Source organism: Lissotriton helveticus, chromosome 3_2 (assembly GCF_964261635.1).
Source record: "Lissotriton helveticus chromosome 3_2, aLisHel1.1, whole genome shotgun sequence".
In the NCBI taxonomy this organism is placed as follows: domain Eukaryota; kingdom Metazoa; phylum Chordata; class Amphibia; order Caudata; family Salamandridae; genus Lissotriton; species Lissotriton helveticus.
The window spans coordinates 483,500,860-483,513,008 of record NC_136062.1 but is presented as its reverse complement, the minus strand read 5'-3'; the positions used below and the strand labels follow the sequence as shown (position 1 = coordinate 483,513,008).

The following is a 12,149-nucleotide window of genomic DNA, read 5'->3' as shown; positions in this document are numbered from 1 at the left end:
TATGCACAGTCTCCATGGAGAATGCTCAAAGCTATCCAATCGGAGCTGTGTTCTCATTTACCTGTGGCAGATACCAGATTGAGATAAGAAACAAATACAATCGAAGAAGTCTCACAGCACCAATGAACTCACTATAGTTCCCCTCGTACACAGTAACCTAGATGACATGGAGACTGCGCTGTAAGCATAGGACATGGGAAGGTAGGTGGCATTCAGAGGCAGACTCCGTGCGGGAGCTTAGTCAAAGAGGCCAATGCTTCAATCATGAAAAGTTTCTCTTAACTCTCAACATGTGTCCTGAGTTGGAAGACTGGCATGGCATATATACCTCTAACCTACAAAGCTGGATTTGTGAGGGCCTAGCAGGGACATAGTCCGATGACCCTCAGTAGTGCAGATGCTCTGACCTAGCAGGGTGCGCCACGGATGCACCATCACAGAAGCAGAGGATCCACCATGCGAAAGCTGGTCATGGCCAACGTTGGCTAGCCCTCAAAGAAGCCAGTGCTCCTTTGATGGAGGGCCTGGCAAGTGGATATTCCTTAAACACTCATGTGAAAACAGGATATTGCTCGAGTGGTCCTGGCTTGAACAGATTCTCTACTTACCTACTTGAGAGAAATCAGCACGAGCAACTGCTCAAACGCTCAGAAATAGAAGTGGTTTGCTTCATGTGAACTAGACTTAGACAGATACATCAAGACCTCCGAAAAACAAACATTCCATGTCTCAAGTACTTGCACTGCACAGACTCCTCAGCCTGAATGAAGCAGGTCTTCCCTCTAGCGACGCTCTGCAACGACAGACTCGTCAAATAATTAGAAGTCAGCTATCCTCTTTGAATGGGGGTGGCTGGGGTGGATTCCATTAACCGCAGAGAGGTGGAGGCTCCTCCTCTATGTGCTGGACAGATTCATCACAATCAAAAAGAGGCAAAACTCCTCACGCTGGCATGACACATTCATCAAACTCAGAAAAAGAGGCATTAATTCTCGAGCTAGCAGGAGGTGGACAAAATCATCAAACTTAGAAAAAGAGGCATCACTTCTCGAGCTGGCATGAGATGGATAGATTCATTTAACACAGAAAGAGAGGCATCACTTCTCGAGCTGGCATGAAAAGGACAGATTCATTCAACACAGAAAGAGAGGCATCACTTCTCGAGCTGGCATGACATGGATAGATTCATTCAACACAGAAAGAGAGGCATCACTTCTCGAGCTGGCATGATATGGATAGATTCATTCAACACAGAAAGAGAGGCATCACTTCTCGAGCTGGCATGACATGGATAGATTCATTAAACACAGAAAGAGAGGCATCACTTCTCGAGCTGGCATGACATGGATAGATTCATTCAACACAGAAAGAGAGGCATCACTTCTCGAGCTGGCATGACATGGATAGATTCATTAAACACAGAAAGAGAGGCATCACTTCTCGAGCTGGCATGATATGGATAGATTCATTCAACACAGAAAGAGAGGCATCACTTCTCGAGCTGGCATGACATGGATAGATTCATTAAACACAGAAAGAGAGACATTACTTCTCAAGCTGGCATGATATGGATAGATTCATTCAACACAGAAAGAGAGGCATCACTTCTCGAGCTGGCATGATATGGATAGATTCATTCAACACAGAAAGAGAGGCATCACTTCTAGAGCTGGCATGACATGGATAGATTCATTTAACACAGAAAGAGAGGCATCACTTCTAGAGCTGGCATGACACATTCATCAAACTCAGAAAAAGAGGCATTAATTCTCGAGCTAGCAGGAGGTGGACAAAATCATCAAACTTAGAAAAAGAGGCATCACTTCTCGAGCTGGCATGACATGGATAGATTCATTCAACACAGAAAAAGAGGCATCACTTCTCGAGCTGGCATGACATGGATAGATTCATTCAACACAGAAAGAGAGACATTGCTTTTCGAGCTGGCATGACATGGATAGATTCATTCAACACAGAAAGAGAGGCATCACTTCTCGAGCTGGCATGACATGGACGGTTTCATCAAACATAGAAAGAGAGGCATTATTTCTCAAGCTGGCATGATATGAACAGATTTCTGAAACTCTCAGAGAAGCCAGTGTCGGATTCCGCCAACTCTCACAAATGTAACATACTCCTTCTTTGAGTAAGTCCCACTAGGCCAGTTCTCAGACAGATTCCACTCACCTTCAGGGCAAAGAACTTGATGAACTTGTCCAGGTCCTTCCTGTCCTGGGCGTTGAGATCACTGTCCATGGCATCAGGAAATCTATATGAAAGCAGAATAATATTCTCATTCATGGAACAATCAACGGTGTAAGGCATCACAATGTGTAGGGTTCCACCAGACAAAAACTGAGGGACATGCTAGTCTTCGGTACCACAGTCCTCAATACTAGCATGGCCTCCATCAACTTCTCACAACAACGCTTCATGTGTGTGGCCACAAGGCAATTGCGCCAGAGCAGGAGAACTCACTTCCATTATCCATTCAGCTATGGCTCCAGTGACACAAGAAGCGGAGCAATGGGCCCTCATGCAAGCCAAGAAAAGGAAAGGAATCAAAGGCAGCCAGAATTACATTGCAGTGGGTCCCTGAGAACCACAGGTCCTGTGCCACTGCACCTGCAGCATCATTCACATCAACACCACTGTCAGCTCCTGGTGGATACCGTGATATTACCAACTCAAAATGGCCATTTACGGAACTATCAACACTTGGAATTACTGACCAAGTTCTTTCTCCTTGCCTTCTCAGCTTGCTCTACAACCCCCGAGTGTTCCCAGCAATGCCTGGCACCTCTTACTGCCAGACCAGTTTGCCTCTGGTAGCTATCCTTATTGTAGACTCAGTTGCAGCGGCTATGGTCTGATCAGACCTCGGTGAACGTGCAGCCACTCAGCAGTGCCTTCAGTAACACTAGATGGCCTTGGGCCTTCTACTCACCTGCATCATGTCAACTTTCTTTCCAGGCCACAGCATTATTCTTTGGAATTTATTTCAAAGACAGTTCTGTGCTTGTATCTCTGAAGTCATTCGGCTTATTCAGCACAATAGTGCTCCCAAAGCAGTCTTTTAATGCATGTAGGTTTAATTATTTGAAAGCCTTAGTTCCGAAGAGACTCTTTCGCACCTCAAGTGGGTGGGAAGTCTTTTGAAAACATGGCAGAGGGCTTCTGGCAAAACATGAAACATTCCTCTTGCACGGACTTCCCGACTCGCTGTGCAGAACAGGCAGATGGGCCCTACTGTCCCTTTCTGAGTTATCCAGGGACCTATGTCTACCCTGTAACCTCAGAGCCATTGGAGGGTGGGGTTTCAGGAGGCTATCCTTGTAGAGCATGAAACATTCTCAAGAAACACTTGTATGCCAAGCAGCGGTCTCCCCAACCCATTTAGGTGTTTAGTTTTTAAAAACCCCTTGGCTAAAAAAATTAGACTGTGCATCTCTGCAACCATGGTAGGGCAGCTTGGAGTGCCTAAAGACAACATAAATCAAACCAAACCAAAGGTTTCCAAGCAGAAAAATAAAAAAGGTCAAACAACAGTGATAAACACAGATTTCAAAAAGGTGATACAACCATGAATAACATTCAGTACCTCTGGAACCTTGAAAGGCCACACAATCTCCCCAGAAGGCATGCGAGAATATTAGCTATCCTATCACCTCAGTGAAAGAGCCAGTGGGAGAAAAGCGTTCCTATCCCTACTCACCGTCTCCACCACCAGGAAAACAACTCATGGCCTAACTCTCTCTATCACACCTTCCCACCTCTTCCCTGGCAGGACTACCATTACTATCTACAATAATGGGATTGTCCTAATTCAATCCACGGACAAGAGCCTGGAACTATTAGACAACCTGTTCCCCAAGTTCAAAGAGCACCTTTCCAAGATGCGGACCCCCACCCAGAACTCCACCAGCACTATCACCCCTGACGTCGCAGCCCCCACCTACAACACCTCTACCCCCAGCACCCCGGTAAATGGCCCACCTGCTGTTAACGCCCCACACTCCCCAAGGACAGACACAAATCTCTCCACCTCATATACTAGCCGCCCCTCTTACATGACCCCTCTTATCCCCACTCATACCCCCTCCATCCCCCTCCCCCCTGACATAACAACTCCCACCCACAACACGCCACCATCTGAACACACCACCGCTCGGAGTTTATCCACCCCCCCTCCCATCCCCCCCACGGCAGACCCCTCTCCCTCCCCAGCTCCCTCCTCACTCCCACTCACGAGTCTTTCACACCTGTCACACCTGACACAACAACTCTCACCCACAACACGCCACCATCTGAACACACCACCGCTCGGAGTTTATCCACCCCCCCCTCCCATCCCCCCCAAGGCAGACCCCTCTCCCTCCCCAGCTCCCTCCTCACTCCCACTCACGAGTCTTTCACACCTGTCACACCTGACACAACAACTCTCACCCACAACACGCCACCATCTGAACACACCACCATTCGGAGTTTATCCACCCCCCCTCCTATCCCCCCCACGGCGGACACCTCTCCCTCCCCAGCTCCCTCCCCACTCCCACCCACGACACTCTCACCCTCCCAACAAAAGATACAGAACACACCGCCTCCCTTACCTTAGCATCCCCCTCTCTCCCACCTCCTATTCTCAGCCCTCACTACCCTCCTGTCTCCCCCACTGTCTTCAGTCTTCACTCACTCTTCTACTCTCCGGCACCTTCTCCCACTAACGTCACTACCTATGCCCCCCACCCACCGCCTACTTCACCCACACCGCTCGCTCACAAACACGCCCACACTTTGAATGCCATTCCACTCACTAGCAACGCAGAACCTTCCAACAACGCTAGTTCATCCCCCCCCTCGATACCCTGCCAGCTTTCCAGCTCACTACTCAACCATTCACCAATGGCTCTCATCACCAACCCCATCCCCTTTGCACCTCCTGACCTGACTTTATCCACCCTCCAACAAGTCAAAGAGGATATTCTACAAATCAAAAAAGATGTCCACGCAATCAAAGACCTTCTCTCCTCACAGCCCAGTCTACCTCCCACCATCCCTCTACCCCACAAACGACGCACCCTCCCTACATACCCCCGCCTCCAACGACACCCGCGCTGGCAGACTATCCCCGTTCGCAATAACTCCCACCGCCCCCGTCGTGCCCTCAACCCATTGTCGGACCGCGACCTATGCTCTCTCCTACGCTCTTATGGCCCAGGTCCGGTAAAACACTTATCTAACACACACATCCCCATACCCACAATTCTTACTAACCCTCTGAGGCTCCCAACACTCAACAACAGAGGTTCCGTCCCTAACAACCTCAGAAAAGTTCCCCTCACACTAGAAAGCTCGACCACCCTTCTCTCTCCCAAACTCAAATGCATCCTACTCAACTGCAGATCGGCCCAGAGACACTCCTCTGACATCGCTGATCTCGTCTCAGCTATGGATCTGGACCTAGCCATTCTAACGGAAACGTGGCTTACTGAAGCCTCTAACCCAATTATGGATATACTACCCCCCCCCCCCAATTATCACATCATTAGGCTGGACAGGTCTCCTGGCAAGACGGGCGGGGGAATTGCATGCATTTCTAGGAGCAACCTCTCCGTTACTAAAGTCACCTCCTCCTCCCTTTCCTCCTGTGAACTCCTCTGCCTCGACATCACCAGCGAGGGCAAACAAGTTTGTGCTCTACATCTCATCTATCACCCGCCTGGTGACAATCTCATATTCGCCCAACAACTCATGGACTTGATCACTTCCAATGCCGGTCGGCAGACCACCCAAGTCTACCTGGGTGACTTCAATCTCCACTGGAGCGATCAGAAAGACACAGTGGTGAATAGTCTCAAAACTTTCCTTAATGCACTTGACCTCACCCAAATATGCGATAGGCCAACACACGACAAAGGCGCGATACTCGATCTCATCATTGCCAAAGAGAACTCTACTCAACTGGAGGCGATTCTACCCTGCGACTGGTCAGATCACCACATTATCACCTTCTTTATCAATGTAAAAGTTAAACCTAACCCGGCTCAACCAATCAAATCCAAAACATGGAAAAGAGACTTGAAGAATCTTAACCCCTCTACCCTGCCTCCCCACATCGGCAATCTCCTCCTTCCCCCTTCAGGTGCCTCGGATGTTCAATCACTGACCGACCACTACCGTGACTCTATGAATACAATAGTCAATGAAGTCGCCCCACTGCAACTGAAGAGAGTCTCCACCAAAATTTCTAACCCCTGGTATGATGATAGACTCAATGACGACAGGCGTACTATGCGAATGGCAGAGCGCACCTGGAGATCGGACCCTTCAGCACTGCACCTCAAAAGGCTTAAGAACAAGAGAAATGCCTACTTCAGGAAAATAAAGCGCACAAAGTCAGACTTCTTTAGCCGCCAGTTGGACCAAGCAAAAAACAGGCCAAGAAAGCTGTTCGAACTAATCAAGACCCAAACAAAGACACAACCCTTACAACCAAACAGCACAACAAGCGACACCCCACACTGTGAAGCCTTCTCTGCTTTCTTTAAGCAAAAGACTGACAACATAAGAAATTACCTCATCATGGATGTAAGCCGATTCCCCAACCACACCAGAATGGCTAACACTCAACCTAAAAACAATGCATCTTGGCTGTACTTCGATACCTACCCGGAAGAAGCAATACACAAACTGCTCTGCACCTTGAAGCCCTCTAATCACCTCACAGACCCTCTACCTACTAATGCTGTAAAAGACTTCATCCCCTTGCTCCTCCCTCTCTGGACCAAAATCATCAACAGCTCCCTGCAACAAGGCCTCATTCCAGACTCCCTCAAGGTGGGGCAAGTCACGCCTATACTCAAGAAACCTACAGCTGATCCGTCTGACCTAAACAATTACCGGCCCATCACCAATATCCCCACCCTGGCCAAACTGCTGGAGAAATGTGTCCAACTCCAACTAACAAAACACATTGACCAATTTGACCTCCTCAACCGTCATCAATCAGGCTTCCGAGCGAAACACAGCACGGAAACAGCTATGACACACATAATTGATGACGCCCTCCAAATTCTTGATCGCAATTAGTCCTGCCTCCTCATCCTTCTTGACCTCTCTTCAGCATTCGACACGGTCAAACATGAGAACTTGCTGGAGCTGCTAAGCACTAGAATGGGTCTTTCGGAAACTGTTCTCAAATGGTTCTCGTCCTTCCTTCACAACAGGTCTCAGAAGTTCAAGATCGACAATGTGCTATCTACACCTGTGCCTGCAGATCTAGGTGTTCCACAAGGATCCTCCCTCTCCCCCACACTGTTCAACCTCGTCATGGAACCGCTCGCCACCTTGCTCCAAGCTTCCAATGTCCAATTCCATATGTACGCCGACGACACACAACTTTACCTAAAGCTACAATCCCCGGAAGATATCAAACATCTGAATTCCACGCTTATTAACACTCATCTCACCCCCGGCGAAAATATCCACCACCCAAACGTGGCTCAATAACCTAACAGCACTCAATGTCCAACCTACCATCGTAGATTCGGCGAAATCCCTAGGCATCACACTCGACGCCAAGCTCAACATGCAGCAGCACGTTAGCAAAGCCACAAAAGTAGCTAATTTCCAAATCAACACTCTGAGGAAAATTAAACCCTTCCTCCCTGCCGAAGACTTCCAAACTGCTGTACAAGCTTTAGTCATCCCTCGAATAGACTACGGAATTGTGGCCCTCAGCGGACTCCCGCTATCCACAACAGCACCCCTAAGAGCCTCTCTGAACGCTGCCGCGAGACTCATTACTGGCTCAAGAAAGCATTCGCATATATCCCCAGACTTAAAGTCTCTAAAATGGCTGCCTTTTGAAGCCAGAATACAGCTAAAAATTGCAGTTATGACTCACGCGGCCGTGCACCACAATGCACCCAACTACCTCGCTCAAAAGTTGTCTATATCAGGAGGTTCGAGATCCAATAGAAGTGCAAAAAATCTACTCCTGAAACCTCGTAGATTCCGGAAAGAGAAAACGTACAAGCGCTCCTTCTCAGGAATGGCACCCAGGATCTGGAATGCGCTCCCTCCTGAAACAAGGCTTATCTCCTCCACTGCACTCTTCAAGAAAGAGGTGAAAACCATCCTTCTGGCCAAGATCTCCTGAACCTTATAGGTGCTGGATCAGAGACTCTGCATTGCTTTGCATCACTGTTCACCTTGTCCTTTGGCACTATACTTCTACTTGATGGGGACACTACTACGCTACTCTCTTACTACTGACCAATATATGATACACGTTGGTCTACTGATCCACTCTCCCGATGCCCTCACTTAGTGCTCTCTCTATACTAAATCATTGGTATAAGCCATCCACACACCCAAGGTGTACCTGAACACCTCTTTAGTGGGATCAATGATTTGTGCCGCCTTACATTACTTGTTTACCTGATTGTATATTGATATGTCTTATGTATGTTATTATTTTCCTACCATGTTAGTGACTATTATACTGCTCCCATTATCTTTGTTCATTCCTACTGCCCCTACCCTATCTTTGTGAAGCGCTCTGATATCTGTAAGGATCTTGTTCGCGCTATATAAAACTTTGAATAAATAAATAAATAAATAAATGCTAAAATAAATCTCCATCAGCAATAAGACATGAACTTCAGAGGAAACCGGCTTTCTCATCCACTTTGTCAAATGTGAAATACCAAGAGGACGCTAGGTATGGGATGGAGGAAAGTCTCAGGCTTAAGAATCAAACATTAGCAAAGCCAATAGGTCTCACTGATGTGAGCAGTTTCTTTGGCAATGTTTTGTAGCTATGTTGTACTGCTGAGACACGTGGCTTAAACTAGTTTAAAAAAGAAGAAGTACTAGGACCAGGCCAGCATTTGCCAAGTCATAGCATTTTTATAACAAGCATTGGCACAGCCAATAGGTCAGGCATTTGGGACCTTTTACGTTTGTAGCCATGCAGCACATTATCCTGGATGCTACAACATCTACTGTTACTTCACATACCACTGTTCAAAGATCATAAACACCCATGAATGGGTTTCTGTGCTACTTAATAAAAATATAATAAAGTCTCTTCAAAATGCAAAAAAGTATTTCTTTAACACGAATAGACACAGAGATACGTACTAATATGCATTGTTCGTCATATTCACAGAAAAAGCAAGGCATATTCTCATTCGCTGAAAATTTTTAACTGAAGGAAAACAATCGAGGTAGGACATCATGAACTGATATGTAATACGATGTATAGATAGACCAGCGTTTTTGATCAGTATATTTTTAGCCTTTAGGAACCTATGCCGGTGTTAATTATGTTGTTTTAATAGTTTTTAGGTCGAGCCTAGAGCAGGGCATGTGCTGCTTGCTCGACTTTTAGTAAAGGGGTAAAAAAAAGTGCTGCCAGATGCTGCCACGGCTGGCCTAGATCTTGAGTGCATGTGCGCGGGCGCGTGAATTGTGTGTCACTGTCCGCGCTTCAATTCCCTCCCCCCACCACAGATCTCTACTTTCGCGCACGCACTCCCATTCGCAGCTGCACGTCTAGTTTTTATCTACTTTTGAACATGCACTGAGAGAGCATCAGTGTATGTGTCTGCTGTCTCCTTCATCCCTGCACTCCTCCTGGTCTCCAACTCTGCGTTGTTTTGATTCACGCCAATCCTTCTCCTGCTGTCTATTGCATTTTGATCCACACTCAACAGCGGACCCTTCGCCCCCCCCTTTCTTCTTCAAAATCGATCTGTCCTCTGACCTGGATTAATATCTGCTTTCCATTTCATCCGTCTCGCTCCGCTGCCTCAATGCTTCCTCCATCCTGCCCTCCCACACTCCTCACTACTCACTACTCAGTCAGGCTCTTTTAATCCTTGTGCCTTTCTGCCAGCCCTCCTTCTGGATATTGTTATTGTGATCTTCTTTGTTTAATTTGCTGCTGCAAGACTCATTTGCTATTTCTTGTTTCCGTCAGACGGCATCATAGCCCTTTTTTTGCTCTCTATGGTTATGCTTATTTTCTAGAATTTTTCCAAGTTGCCTCTGACTTTGTTTTCTACGGTTTATTGCAAATATCTGTTTGGTAGTGAGCTTGTTTACAGTTTATTTATAGCGCGAGCCTAGGGCACTGGAACGTTTTACAACAGAACCAGTTTACGTTAACATTATTTCCTGGGCACGAAGAGAATACGTGTTTTGCCCAAAATCACATGCTGCTGAGCTGAAGTCGGGATTCGAACCTTTGTGCACCAGTGATTCAAGGTCACTGCTACTGGTCCTGAGTAGCTCCCTTGATCTGGGACGTAGTTACACTGGAGTGGAGCTCATGGGGCTGGTGTAGTCACTGCTTTCAGAGACTCCATACGGGGGCAATTACAGGTTGGCTTTACGGCTCCCTATCTAGGAGTATGGAGCTTGGCACTAGTCTACACTTCACCTTCTGCCTGAGTCACCATGAGGGCCTCTGATTCTGGAGAATGTGCCAGGCATTGAAATGGTTTGTGTAAAAATACATTTCAAATAGCTAACTTGAAATCATTGTAAAATGCTGTTGAGTTTTCTTAACCCCAGTGAAAGGGGTCATAAACGCACAGACCCTTCTCGAGATGCAAACAATAGTGACTTGTGACATTTCAAAAATATTCAAACTTAAAGCAGACAACCACCGAGTCCCCGTTACACGTTGTATTCATTCAATACAAATCGCAACACGCATTGGCATAGTCACTAGGTCTCGCCTTTGGGACCTTATAAGTGTTTAGTTATCCAGCACAATATCCTTGGTGCAACAGCAGCAACTGTTGCATGACTAGACACTTATAAGGTCCCAGAGGCGAGACCTAATGGCTATGCCAATGCTTGTTCATTTAAGATGTGTGCATTATATTTCATATCAGTTACCTGTAGGTGAAAGGCTAACAAAATAAGTTACAGAAGATGTTGTTGCTTTCAGCCATATATCTAACTCTGTCCCCTTTGCAGCTAGTAACACAGGTCCCATGCTTTTCGTTTCTTCCACCGCTGATTAAAACTCCGTTAGCCTTAATGAGCTGAAATTCAGTATCGAGTTTTCAATAAAGCTCGTAATCCCCTGTGCGTGATCAGTGTTATTAGAATCCCAGCCTCGCTGTAAATTAATTTCTGCTCACTTTGCTAATCCTATAGCACTCCCAAAGTTTTATGTCTCGGCGTCCTTCCACCTTCACCACAGTGTTGCAATAGTCTACTGCAGCCTGGCCTCCTTCGGGGTGGGCTGGAGCAATGAACTCGCCTGAACAGTGCCCGTGTGACCTGCTGGAGATGCAACCCTTCACAAAACCCCTAAAAAAATTATGGGAAACAAGCTTTCCATGAATCATTGGGTGAACCCTCATTCCATTCCTCGGCAGAAATGTTATCCAAGGTGGCATCCATTGTCCTCAAAGAGCATGGCTATGGCGCTCCCTCCCTTCTAGGTCCTTCAGATAATTCTTCCCTCTCAAACCCGGGGGAGGCAGAGGAATCTTCTCCTGCCGCGCCAGAGACATCAGATTCTGACCAAGACACTGAATTGCCTGATAGACCAACAAAACGCAAACGTAAGACTCACAGCGTGAGCTCTAAAAACCCTAATAAAAATCTGTTATTTGATCCCAAAAATATAATTCACCCGAGGTTGACGGAATGGGTGCCTTACGTGGAGGTGGCGCATTACGTCCAAGAGAACCTCAAACAGTGCGAAGTGCGCACTACTCTTAAATCGGAATGTCTGTGCCCTCCGTCTAAGGCAAGGTAGCAGACACCCCAGAACTAGACCCCAATATGGCAACCTTCCACATAAAGTTGGCCAAAGACCCCAAGAAGGGCTGAGACAGAGCATGGAGAGGATGCCAAGATAAGCTATTGGACGTTTCTGGACCCCTCACAAAGATTCTTGATTCAGTGATCAGAGCTCAAGACTCCAATACTCCCCTTGACCCAACTGAAATATTGGAATGGGCACAAGGAGCCTTATGTTATTTGGGCAACGGGAATTGCACCTTTTCGACTGAGCACAGAAGATCCTTCTTAATGAGAATCGACCCGCAACTGGCGGATATGGCCACTGCTGAAGCAGGCACTTAAGCTAACGGATTGTTATTCTGCGACAAATCCGT

At 47.0% G+C, this 12,149-nt stretch overlaps 1 protein-coding gene across 6 annotated transcripts in view; it reads right to left on the bottom strand.

The window, feature by feature from the left end:
- The window catches only part of ATG13 (autophagy related 13), a 280,382-nt gene that overhangs the window by 255,749 nt on the left and 12,484 nt on the right, over positions 1–12,149 (bottom strand). For all 6 annotated transcript variants that reach the window (XM_078684414.1, XM_078684413.1, XM_078684417.1 and 3 more), the window contains exon 2: positions 2,188–2,269. In XM_078684414.1, the coding sequence (XP_078540540.1) occupies positions 2,188–2,256 (69 nt within the window). In that variant the 5' untranslated portion in view covers positions 2,257–2,269. The remainder of the gene's footprint in view (positions 1–2,187; positions 2,270–12,149) is intronic.